General features: G+C 38.2%; 1 protein-coding gene across 1 annotated transcript; it reads right to left on the bottom strand.

The window, feature by feature from the left end:
- Positions 1 to 9389: 9389 nt before the first annotated feature.
- LOC145510833 (olfactory receptor 7A17-like) lies at positions 9390 to 11869 on the bottom strand. Its single transcript, XM_081503021.1, has 3 exons — positions 11819 to 11869; positions 10475 to 10571; positions 9390 to 10377 (listed from the first exon to the last, which is right to left on the bottom strand). The coding sequence occupies exon 3, from the start codon at positions 10359 to 10361 to the stop codon at positions 9390 to 9392; it is 972 nt and encodes a 323-aa protein (XP_081359147.1). The 5' UTR covers positions 10362 to 10377; positions 10475 to 10571; positions 11819 to 11869.
- Positions 11870 to 13683: the final 1814 nt, after the last annotated feature.

Below are 13683 nucleotides of genomic sequence, written 5' to 3'. Positions count from 1 at the left end.
AAAAGGAATCCCTCTACACTGTTAGTGGGAATGTAAATTGATGCAGTCACCGTGGAGAACAGTGTGCAGTTTCCTTAAAAAAAAACACAACAACAACAACTAAAATAGAGCTAACATATAATCCCACAACCCCACTCCTGGGGATATGTGTGGAGAAAACTATAATTGGAAAAGATACATGCATCTTAATGTTCATTGCAGCACTATTTACAAAAACCAAGACATGGAAGCAACCTAGATATACATCGAGTATGTATAGAAGATGTGGACCATATATACAATGGACTATTACTCAGCCATAAATAATACCATTTGCAGCAACATGGATGAACCTAGAGATTATCATAATAAATGAAGTAAACCAGATAGAGAAGGAAAAATATCATATGATATTATTCATACATGGAATCTTACAAAAAACACAAAGGAATGTATTTACAAAACAGATATGGAGTCAAAGATACAGAAAACAAACTTATGATTATGAAACTGGAAAGAGGAAGGGGTAAACTAGGAGGTTACTATATATAAAATAGATAACAAAAAAGACCTACAGTATAGCACAGAACCATACTCAATATTTTGTAATAACCTATTAGGAAAAGAATCTGAAAAAGAATGTACATGTGTGTATGCACACATATATATGTGTGTGTGTGTAAAATTGAATGACTGTGCTGTACACCTGCAACTTCATGATATTGTAAATCAACTATACTTAAATAAAAAAGAATAAAATAGAATTGAATAAATAAAACACAAAATATCAGAGTGCATCATATATGCATGCTTGCTAAGTTGCTTCAGTCATGTCCAACTCTTTGTGACTCTATGGACTGTAGCTTGCCAGGCTCCTCTATCCATGAGGTTTTTCAAGCAAGAATACTGGAGTGGGTTGCCATTTCCTTCTCCAGGGGGCCTTCCCAACCCAGGGATTGAACCCATGTCTCCCGTATTGGCAGGCAGATTCTTTCCCACTGAACCACCTGGGAAGCCCCCATGCAATCTTTGATTGAATTCAAAAGAATGGGTTCCACAAGATGGCTGCAAATGATTGATATTTAAAAATAGATCTAATCACTAAAGGCAAAAGCTAACAGTAATAAAGAATATGTGAAGTAAGATGGCAATGCATCTAAAAGGTGGTTTATTACAACTATGGATGTAGAACAACTTTCTATGTTTGAAAAACCATGGAAGGGAGGACAAAATATAGATAGATTTGACTACTCAAAATTCATAAAGTTTCACACAACCCAACACACACATTGCATATACAAACAAGATTTAAATGTCAAATAGCACACTTGTTTTAAAAATTGAAAGAATGAAATAAAAAGATAAGAATAAAGGGGACTAGGGATTGATAATCCTGGGTAGTGGAAGTGGTTGCAGCTTACAGCCACTTTGGGTGAAATGGAGTCACAGAAATGGTGCCTGACACATCTGCGTAGGGGAAGGGAAGAGTGGAGAGAGGGTGAGATGTATGGAAAGAGTAACGTGGAAACTTACATTACCATATGTAAAATAGATGGCTAATAGGAATTTGCTGTATGTCTCAGGAAACTCAAACAGGGACTCTGTGTCAACCTAGAGGGGTGAGATGGGGAGGGAGATGGGAGGGAGTTTCAAAAGAGAGGGGATATATGTATACCTATGGCTGATTCATGTTGAAGCTTGACAGAAAACAGCAAAATTCTGTGAAGCAATTATCCTTCAATAAAAAAATAAATTAATTTAAAAAAAAGAGAGAGAGAGAAGTAGCACATATCTCTATTTACAGCAAGAAGACTTGTCAAGGTATTTAAAATACATTACACTCTTCCATTTTTCCTTATGTTGGAGCACAATTCCTGGACTTTTATCTCAGAGATAGAAATGAAATAAGTTATTAAGGAAATTATAAGAAAAAAAAATAAAGCAGAAAAAGTAAAAGCACTCAGACACCAATATGTAAAGCAAAGAACATCCATAGACAATTTTCAGTACAGAAAGTAAATGGCTAATAAACCCTCATATATATCCAGTCTTCCAGGTAATAAAATCATTGCAAAGTAAAACTTTTTATCATCTTCCTATTTGCATAGTAAGTGCAATTTTTCCAAGTGAATGCTCAGTGTGAGAGAAGACTCTATGAAATATAAATCTCAATAACTGGACTTGTAATTTCATAGTTACTTCTACTGATCTGGATCTTTCTAATAAAACATAATATCATCAAATATAACCCATGTTAAAATTTTAAAAAATAAATAAAATGTTCTCACCTAACAGCAAATTCTTCCTTACCTAAGTCTATTTTCCTACACTCATATGTTGCAAAATTCTGGAAAATTTCAGAGTTTCTGTTTCTTCTTGAGTCTCATCTGACAGATTTTCATTCCCAAAACTTAATAGGGAGCAGTATTCCTTGCATTGCCGAGTCTGATAGAGACTTATCACTAAATAAATATATAGATTAATTTGCCAATCAAGCAAACAAACATGGAGATCTCATGGTTCTGGGCCAGCTGTTTGGATTTTCAAGTGACCTCAGAAATAATACTGGGTTTAATCCTTCCTGACTTTTTCCTGTAATGTCTACTGGACTTTTATACTCACCTGGATGGGAAGGCTGAGAGGAAGGTCTCCGTGTAGAAGTCCAAATTTCTCCCTGGATGCTTGATGAAGCATCTGAGGCTAAAGCTCTGTCTCCAGACAAGAAAGAAGGAAGGAGTGAAGCACTGGTACCTGAGCTTAATTTAGGAATCCAAATGCAAAAACTATGCTCCCTCCAGCTCAAGGTTGAACTTGCTCACTCATTGCAGCAGTGGAGATATTTAAAATTCTGTATATTCACTGTATCTGCTCATTTTCATTATTACTCCAACCCTGAGCACATTTCCCCATGGGAGCATGTCTGGACAGAATGGAAATTTTCTGGGCTGATTTGCTGTTCCCAGCAGATTAGTTTAGATGTCAGGTCTATCCAATGCTTATTGCTACTCCATGAACTCTTCTGGCTTCCAAGGATAAAACATGGATCCTTTTTAACAATATTGATTTACAATCTTGAGTCAAAGATTTATTCAAAGCTGAGCCAGAGAAGCCTGTCTTGACTAGGTCCTTTGAGTCTGAAGTATTGACTCGTATAAGAACACAGCTCCCGATATCTCCAGAAAATTTTTGTTTATTCTTCAATAGGAGAACTGTGTTCCTTTGCTATAAAATCATCATTAAAATAATCCTTGTTTTATAGTGCTTTTGATACATCAATCAAGAGTTTCATGCTTTTAATATAAATGAAAAATTGGCATTTGAATTGCATTTACTATGCAAATAGGCAGATGGTAAAGGTTTTCCTTTGCAATGATTTTATTGCCTGGGATACTGGATATATTTTCGGGTTTATTAGCCATTCACTTTCTGTATTGCAAATAAAGTCCTCTATTTATTAAAAAATTGATAATCATAAAAAGTTAGATCTTTTAATGCACTAAGAGGTGAGCTTGGAAACTTATATGTATTGTCTCAATCGTTTTTTGCAAAAGTCCAACCAATGGGGATGGAACAATTATGAGCTTCATTCTAAATTTGCAGAATTGTGGTTCAGAAGCCTTAAGTGGTTGTTCCAAAGTTACGAACTGAGTAAGGGATGCACTTAGTTTAGAATACAAAATACTTCTTAGTTCTCTTACACCAGGCCAGTGGTCTCAATCAAAGATGATTTTGTCTCCAGAGGACCCTTGGGGATATGGGGAGAAATATTTGATTTTCCCACAAGGGGAAGTGTTCCTGGACATAGTGGGTGGAATCCAAGGATGCAGGTCAGCAAACTACAAAGTACAGGACAGCCCCCACCACAAGGAAGTATCCATCACCATGTCAACAGTGGTAAGGTTGAGAAACACGGTTTTTCACAAGACATTTCTCCCTAAATCAGTGTGTATATGAATCACTAGGGAATCTTAAAATTAAATACAGATTCTGATTTGACAGGACTAGAGCGGCCCAGAGATTCTGCATTTGTAACAATCTCCCAGATGTTGTTGATGTTGCAGGTTTTGTTCTTTGGAAGAGTCTTTAAGTATCAGGACTGTGGGCCAGTGTTCGAGTCAGGTGGAGGTATTTCCCCAGGTGGTGCTAGTGGTAAACAACATGCTTGTTAATGCAAGAGATACAAGAGACGTGGATTTGATCCCTGGGTCAGGAAGATTCCCCTGGAGGAGGGCATGGCAACCCACTCCAGTATTCTTGCCTGCAGAATCCCATAGACAGAGGAGCCTAGCAGACTAAAGTCCAGGGCGTCCCAAAGAGTCGGACATGACTGAAGCGACACAGCATGCGTGCACATGCGCATAGGTGTTTTAGTTCTTCTCCATTAAGAATCTTCCTTCTCACTCACATCATGTCTGATGTAAGGTGATCAAATGTTGGACCAATATCAAATGTGGTGGTCAAAGGCCATCCTGCTTCTGCCTTAACAAATTTACACACATCTCTGGAGAAGGCAATGGCACTCCACTCCAGTACTCTTGCCTGGAGAATCCCATGGCCGGAGGAGCCTGGCAGGCTGCAGTCCATGGGGTCGCGAAGAGTCGGACACGACTGAGTGACTTCACTTTCACTTTTCACTTTCATGCATTGGAGAAGGAAATGGCAACCCACTCCAGTGATCTTGCCTGGAGAATCCCAGGGATGGCGGAGCCCGGTGGGCTGCCGTCTATGGGGTCGCACAGAGTCGGACACGACTGAAGCGACTCAGCAGCAGCAGCAGCAGCTTGAGTATTTCCCTCTGGACAGATAGTAAAACCTTTAGGCCTTGTTTCCTCTTATGTTGCTGTTGTTGTTTAGTCACTCAGTCATGTTTGACTCTTTTGCGACCCCAAGGGCTGTGGCCCATCAGGTTCTCTGTCCATGGGATTTTCCTGGCAAGAATACTGGAGTGGGTTGCCATTTCCTTCTCCAGTTTCCTCTTACATGACTAGGGAAATTCCTCCTAAGGACTAGGTTGAGAAGTTTTCAATATTTCAGAGCTCATAGAAAATCACCTGGCACAAAACAATTGCTCAATTCACTGCAGCTATTAAGACTGTGGTGAAGGAGAAGACTCTTGAGAGTCCCTTGGACGGCAAGGAGATCCAACCTGTCAATCCTAAAGGAAATCAATCCTGAACATTCATTGGAAGTACTGACGCTGAAGCTGAAATTCCAGTACTTTGGCTACCTGATTCAAAGAACGGACTCACTGGAAAAGACCCTGATGCTGGGCAAGATTGAAGGTAGGAGGAGAAGGGGATGACAGAGGATGGGATGGTTGGATGGCATCACTGACTAGATGGACAGGAGTTTGAGTAAGCTCCGGGAGTTGGTGATGGACAGGGAGGCCTGGAGTGCTGCAGTCCATGGGGTTGCAAAGAGTCGGACTCAACTGAGCAACTGAACTGAACTGAATATGTTCTGATTTTACTGGAACCACTTTATGCCTCCAAATCAAATTTTACCCACTTAATTTCATTCTCATCACTTAATTGTCAAGAATGATTTCTGTATTGCTAAGTCTAAAAGATACTTATCTTTTTAGCATATTAATAATGTACTTACAAATTAGTTAACCAACACACATGTCCAAGTCTTGGCTCTGAGCTATGCTCATTACAATCTCTTATGACTTTCAGGTAAAATTTCTCAGCTTACAGTCTCTCTGAATCTTTCCCGAAGAAGCTGTATGTTCTCAGGCTCACGTGGACACGCACTCTGATAGGAAGGTCTCTGGAAGTCTGAATTCCTCCCTGCATGGTTTAAGACGAAGTCTGTAGCTATGTTCTCAGAGAATACTGCAGTAAAGAATAAAGTGCCAGTCCCTTTACAGACACAGGACTTCAACACAACAAATATGTCTCCTTCAACTCAAGCTGAGGGACTGCAGGAGATATTTATGAATGCCTAGATCTGATCATTAGGGGCGTTTCTTGTTACTCTAGCCTCAAGCATGTGATTTCCCTCAGTGTACTGGTCTAGACAGAAGTTCCTCTTAATGATTCTCTGTTCCCAAGAGACTAGGTCACAAATCAGGTGAATACTATTAGTATTAATCCTTCTCCATGAACTCTTGTGCCATCTAGAGGTATAACCTCCTAGTACCTTATTCCACCATGAGTCCACATTTCCTCAAAAATCTAAGACTGAGGAACCTGTCTTGATTATGTCCTTTGGATCTTCAAGCATTAATTTGTGGTGGCGACAGAATCCTAATATCTCCAGAAAATTGCTGTTACCCTTTCAACAAAGCAAAGAAGTGGGTTCTTTTAATATGAAACTTTGAACACTATACCTTTTGGCCTCATGAAACTTTTGCTTAAACAAGTAAGATTGTATACTTGTATCACAAATTAAGTAAGTAAAATTAGGGGCTGTCATTTAGCCCCTCATTAAAAAAAATGTTAATTTTAACAGATGCATTTAGATCTCTTTTTAAGCCATATCACCTGTATTTGCAGATTGTATTTAATCTTTATGAAAGTTCACTCTATGATGTTGTACTGTATGTTCTCCACTGAAGAAACTGAACTTGGAGGAATTTAGTGACTTGCCCAAGATATAAATTGAGTGAGGGATGGGAACCTTGATCGGAATTCTGTCAGGATATTCCCAGTTCCCTGTGGGCCACTGGTTTCCAACCAGAGATCATTTTGCCCCTGGGGATATTTGGTGATATCTGAAAAAGTGCTGCTAAACACCCAGAATGTGTGGGATAGAACAGAAAACAAATAATTATCATGCCCCAAGGTTAACACGGAGAAGATAAGAATACCTATTCTAGTCCAATGCTTCTTCAAACTCACTGTACGAAAGAATCCCCTATGATTGTAGTTACAATGCAGATTCTGACTCAGTAGGTCCTGGTTGGCCCTGAGATGCTGAATTTCTAACAAGCTTCTGGGGAATGATAATGCATTCAGGATTTGGTCTGCGGACCATTCTTTGGGTAGTAAGTCTGTGATCCTTTGTCAGAGTGTAAAGTAGATAGTTTTAAGCCTTTTGCACCCAAAAAAGGCCTTTGCATGTAATTTTGAAAGAATGATATTTATTCATTTCAGAGGCCATGATAAATTTTGGTTTTGTTTCTTTTATATAAGGGCACTTAAGTGACTCCAAATACTATACTTCTGAAAGATACTTTTTAATAATCAAAATAAGGGCTACCAAAGAATGGCCACATCCTAATCCACAGAACCTTAGAATATTTTATTTTATATAAGGAGGGGAATTGAGTTGGTAGAGAGAGGGAGGTTGCTAACCAGCTGTCCTAAATATAATAAGATTGACCATGATTGTCTTTTTAAACAAAATTTTAATTGGAATATAATCATTTTACAGTGTAATTAGTTTCTGTATTGTATTGTTGTATTGAAACTAAATTGTATTAGTTTCTGCCATGCAACAAGTGAATCAGCCATGAGTGTATATACATCCCTTCCTCTTGAGTCTCCCTCTCACCCCCTATAAGTCTTCACAGAGCACCCAGCTGAGCTCCCTGTGCTAAACAGCAACTTTCTGCTGTTGTTGTTCAGTTAATCAGTCGTGTCCAACTCTTTGCCACCCCATGGACTACAGCATGCATGTCAGACTTCCCTGTCCTCCACTATCTCCTGGAGTTTGCTCAAACTCATGTCCACTGAGTCGGTGATGCCATCCAATCATCTCATCCTCTGTCGCTCCCTTCTCTTCCTGCCCTCAATCTTTGCCATCATCGGGGTCTTTTCCAGGTGTTCTATATTATGTTACATGTGTGTGTGTTGTGCTAGGTCACTTCAGTAGTGTCTAACACTGTGCAACCCTAGGGACTGTAGCCTGCCAGGCTTCTCTGTCCATGGGGTTCTCCAGGCAAGAATACTGGAATGGGTAGCCATGCCTTCCTCCAGGGAATTTTCCCAACCCAGGGATCAAATCCACGACTCTTACATCTCCTGCACTGGCAGTCAGGTTCTTTACCACTAGCACCACGCTGGAAGCCCGTACTAAGCACCTATATGTTAGCAACTATTATGTACTCTTCTTGTATTGATGACTTTAATATTATATAATGTATTTATTTTTAGTTTTGGCTTTTTTTTGTTGTATCTTTTTTTAATTTCTAATTTTTTTTTCTTTACAAACCCTTGTGTCAAAAACAGATCACAGGTAAGGAGCTGCTCTGCTACAAAGGACCTCCAACCAGAAGCAGGTCAACTAGGAAGGGTTTAGCACCAAGCTCCGCATGAATGTGCGGTGCGTGACAGGCGAAGGGGCGGCCACCTTTCCGGCGGCTCCCCGTGTCCCAGGACGAAGGGCTCTCTGTGCTAGACCCCAGGGCCCGGTCGCGGGGCAGGGCATGACATGCCACGCCCCAAGGGTCGTGGGAGGTGGCCCGCCAATGGGGACGGCGGGGAACCGGCTATCCGAGGCTCCCGTGGCTCTGCCAGAACCTTGAGCCTGGGCGGTATTCTGACTTAGAGGCGTTCAGTCATAATCCCACAGATAGTAGCTTCGCCCCATTAGCTCCTCAGCCAAGCACATACACCAAGTTTTAGCTTTTGTTTTAAAGTCTGTTTTTTTCCCCTAAGATAATGTTCTCCATGTCTCCTATTTCTTTTAATTTCCATATACATGAAATATCTTTTCCATCCTTTTACTATCATTCTTTGTGTGAATTTAGCTCTGAAGTGAGTTTCTTATAAACAGCATATAGAAGATAGAAGAGTCTTTTTTTTTTTAAACTCAATCAGCCACCCTATGTCTTTAATTGAAACATTTAGCCCATTGGCATTTAAAATATTAATGATAAATATATGCTTATTGACACTTTGCTATCCATTTTCCAGTATTTGTAGCTCTTATGAAAATATTTGGGATAATATATATGTCATCTGGGGCTTCCCCAGTGACTCAGCAGAAAAAAAGCTGCCTGCAATGCAGGAGACATGGGTTCAATGCCTGGGTTGGGAAGATCCCCTGGTGGAGGGCAAGGCAACCCACTCCAGTATATTCACCTGGAGAATCCATGGCTGTGGTCCATGGGGTCACAAAGAGTGGGCCACAGCTGAAGCAACTGAGCACGCATGCACGGGCATATATCATCTGACATGAAATTATTTATAAGTAATCCATGTAGCACCATGAAATTAACCAGAATTTCAGAGTCTTTCTGCTCTTAGGCTAGGGAAAACTTTGTGAAAATAGGAAAGTGGATAATGGGGATAACTGTCTTTTCATCAGATAGATGAGAAAGCTTCAAAAAGTGAGTGCACAATTTGTTTAAAGTGTAAAAGTCAAAGAAACAGAAATTCCAGGAAATGAATAGGAAAATCAAGTTCAACATCCAGAATCTAATAAAAGAATAGGAGTTTTTGTTCCAAAGATTGAGCTCTTCAAGGATGCCTCTTCAAACCCAGAAAAATTTCCCTTTTTAAAACTGCCATGTGAATGACTCTTTTCAGAGCTCTTTTTATGTCTTTGTTTCTGAGACTGTAGATGAAGGGGTTCAGCATGGGTGTGACCACGGTGTACATCACAGAGGCTGTTGCACTCGAATGAGAGTTGTGGGGAGCAGTAGCAGAGCTAAGGTACACTCCTAGGCTTGAACAATAATATAAGAAGACAACTGAGAGGTGAGATGCACAGATGGAGACGGCTTTATATTTCCCCTGAGGTGATGAGATTCCATGTATGGAGAACATTATCCTACAGTAAGAGTAAAGGATACCAGCCAGGGGACCACCACCCAACAGCACTGCTGTAAAATACATAATGGTATCATTAAGAAGGGTATCATCACAGGCAAGTTGAACAATCTGCTTGATTTCACAGAAAAAGTGAGGGATTTCCAAATCTGTACAGAAAGATAGCCATAACACAAGTAAGGTTTCTAACAAGGAAAGCAGGGTACTAATGATCCAGGATAGCAGAACCAAAAGTCCACAGAGTTGAGGGTTCACGATGACTGTGTAGCGCAGTGGGTGGCAGATGGCCACATACCGGTCATAGGCCATCACGGTCAGGAGAAAATCATCCAGCACTGCAAAGAGCATGTAAAAATACATCTGACTGATGCAGCCTTCATAGGTGATAACTTTGCTCTGTATCTGGATATTCCACAGCATCTTTGGGATGGTGGTGGAGATGAAACAGATGTCTACAAAGGACAGGTTGGAGAGGAAGAAGTACATGGGGGTGTGGAGGTGGGGGTCTGAGCTGACGGCCAGGATGATGAGCAGGTTTCCAAACACAATGACCAGGTACATGGAGAGGAAAAGCCCAAAGATGAGGGGCTGCTGTTCTGGTTTCATTGATAATCCCTGAAGAAGAAATTCTGAATCTTGTGTATTATTTCCTGGTGCCATGTTATAATGTTGATGACTAGGAATGAAAAAAAAATTGCATGAATCATTTTTACCCAAATGGGCATTATTCATTTGAAAATGCTACAATTATATCTATATCTATCTCTACCTACCTATCTATCTATCTATGTATTCATCCATCTTTTCATCTGTATTTTTTATGAATCCTCACATTTAAAGGATGTTTTGTGACATCTCTGGCTAGGAATTCTGTAAGAGAGAGAGTCATAATACTGACTTAAGTGGAAAAAACAGATCTAAATTGCTAAGGTAGTTCCAGTTAGATTATTATGTGGAGAAAGCTTTCAGATTTTCTCTCAAGGGATCATGCATTACACAGTTTTAATGAGAAATATTTTTATCCATTTGAGGAATATATGCTGAATACTAGCCATTTTCTAGGTTTAAAATTCTGAGAAAGAAGAGCCAAAAAAATGATGATAAAGAATATAAGCACATAAATATCTTATATCATGCCACATGGTGGCAGATTCTATGAATAGTGTAAAAACAGTAGATTAGAGTGTTTTTTTTAAAACTGAGAGTTCAGAAACACCTAAAAATGGTGAAGATAAAGTTATACTAAATGTTGTTAAGATATATCCATCTAAAATAGAGGAACTGACATACATAAAGCAAGTATTAGGAGACCTAAATGGAGAACTTGGCAGCAGCACAATAATAGAGGAAGACTTTAACACTCCTTTTACATCACTGCATAGCTCACTGAGGCAGAAAATCAACAAGAAACAACAGCCTTATGTTTTCATTAGGCCAGATGGACATGATAGATTTGTACAGAACATTCCATCCAAATGCAGCAAAATATATATTCTTCTCAAGTGTACGTGGAACTTTCTCAAGAGTATTATTTCCCATATGTTGGCAAACAATTGAGTCTCAATAAATTCAGAAGACTGAAATTTCATTAGTCATTTTCTGATCACAATGGTATGAAACTACAAATCAACTATAGAAGAAAACTGAAAAAAATCACAAATATATACAGGCTAAACAACATGTCACTGAACAACTATTGGTCAATTGAGAAATCAAAGGACTCATTAAGAAAAATATCTGAAGACAAATAAAAATGAAAATCTGGCATATCTAAATCTCTGAGAAGAACAAAAGAATGAGAGGGAAGTTTATAAGAAGACAGACCTACCTCAAGATACAAGAATGCTCTCAACAAACAACCTAACTTTATATCTAAAGGAAATAGAAAAAGAGGACACAGCTCAAATTCAGTAGAAAGAATGAAGTAATAAAAATCAGAGAAGAAATTAATGAAATAAAGACTATAAAAATAGGAATGATCAGTCATACTAACAGATGATTCTTTGAAAAGACAAACAAAATTGGCAAACCTTTACTAGATTCACTAAAAAAATAGAGAGGCAGAAGTCTTTGATTAATAAAATCAGAAATGAAAAAGGAGAAATAGCAATGAATACCAGAGAAATATAGCTATATGAACAGCTATAAGTCAACAAATTGGACAACCTAGAAAACATAAACAGAATCTTGGAATTATATGACGTTTCATGACTGAATCATGAAAGGATAGAACATTTGAACAGACCTATCATTTAGTACAGATATTAAAACAGTAACCAAAAAGCTCCCCCAAGTCAAAAGTTTTGGACCGGACAGCTTCAGGGGTGAATTCTTTGAAACACTATCTATCCTCCCCAAACATTTCCAAAAATTAAAAGAGAGAAAATCATCCTTAATAATTGCATGAGACCAAATTTACCCTGATTCCCAAACCAAACTAGAACAACCACAAGAGCAAAAAAATATAGTGCAATAGATCTGAAGAACATAGAGCAAAAAGCCTCAACAAAATATTGACAAGAGAATACAACAATACTTAAAAGGACCACACACCATGAAAAAGTATAGTCAAGTGGTTTATGTTCCTGGAATGCAAGGATGTTTTAACATCTGCAAATTAACATGGAAAACAGCAATAACATAATGAAGAATAAATATCACATGAGCAATTCAATAGATGCAGAAAATGATGCTGATGTTGAAAGATAGTTCAAAAGATTCATAAAAACTTTAACCATATAAATTCTCAATAAAGTGGGTATAGAAGGAATTTACCTCAACATAATAAAACCCATATATGACAAACCGACTGCTAACATCATAATCAATGTTGAAAAACTAGATGCTATCTGTCTAAGATTAGGAACATGGCAAAGATACCCACTCTTCCTATTCTTATTCAATATAGTATTGGAGTCCTAGCCAGTGTAATGAGGTAAGAAAATAAATAAAAGACATTTATTTTTTGGAATTGGAAAGGAAGTAAATCTATCATAAGTCGCAGATGAGATAAATTTTCGTGTAGGAAACTCTAAAGATCTTACTAAAAACTATTAGAAATAACGAATACTATGAAGTTACAGGTATAAAATCAATATAAAAAACTGCAATGTCTGTATACAATAATGAGGAACTAGCAGGGAAAAAAACTCAAGTACAAACCCACTTACAATTGCAATAAGAGAATAAAAATTTAACTCCTAACAAAAAAAATCAACTCACAATGGGTTAAACTAATGAATGCAAAACCTGAGAAATCATAAAACTTCCAGAAGAAGACAAAGGCAATATGCTGTTTGGCAATATATTGCTAGATACTTCTCCTAAGGCAGAAAAAAACAAAAATAATCTAATGGGATTACATTAATTAAAGATCTGCTCAGCAAGAGAAACCATTAATAAAATGAAAAGACAACCTACTAAATGGGAGATAATCTTCACCAATAATGTATCAGATAAGATGTTCATATCCAATATTTATAAAGAACTCATATAAGTCAGCAATCAAACTACAAACAACCTAATTCAAAAGTGGGCAGAAGAGCTAAATAGACTTTTCTCCAAAAGAAGACATACAAATGACCAGCAGACACATGTAAAGATGTCCAACCTCACTAATTATTAGTGAAATGCAAAGCAAAACCAAAATGAGATATCACCTCTGGCCCATTAGGATGGCTATTATCAAAAAGTCTAGAAATAATGTGTTAAAGAGGATGAAGACCATAGGTAACCCTTATGCACTGTTGGTAGGAATGTTAAGTTGGTGGAGCCACTATTGAAAAACAGTGTGGAAGTTCCTCAAAATTTAAAAATAAAACTGACATATCATTCAAAAATTCCACTTCTGAGTATTTTACCCACCCCCCCAAAAGTGCACTAATTTGAAAAGAGGTATGCACACCAATGTTCATTGCAGTATTATTGAAAACAACTAAAATATGGAAGCAGCCATTTATAGATGAATGGATAAAGAAGATGT

Source organism: Giraffa tippelskirchi, chromosome 6 (assembly GCF_054371585.1).
Source record: "Giraffa tippelskirchi isolate mGirTip1 chromosome 6, T2T-mGirTip1v1.2.pri, whole genome shotgun sequence".
NCBI classification, from domain to species: domain Eukaryota; kingdom Metazoa; phylum Chordata; class Mammalia; order Artiodactyla; family Giraffidae; genus Giraffa; species Giraffa tippelskirchi.
This window is presented reverse-complemented; position numbering and strand designations above follow the sequence as displayed.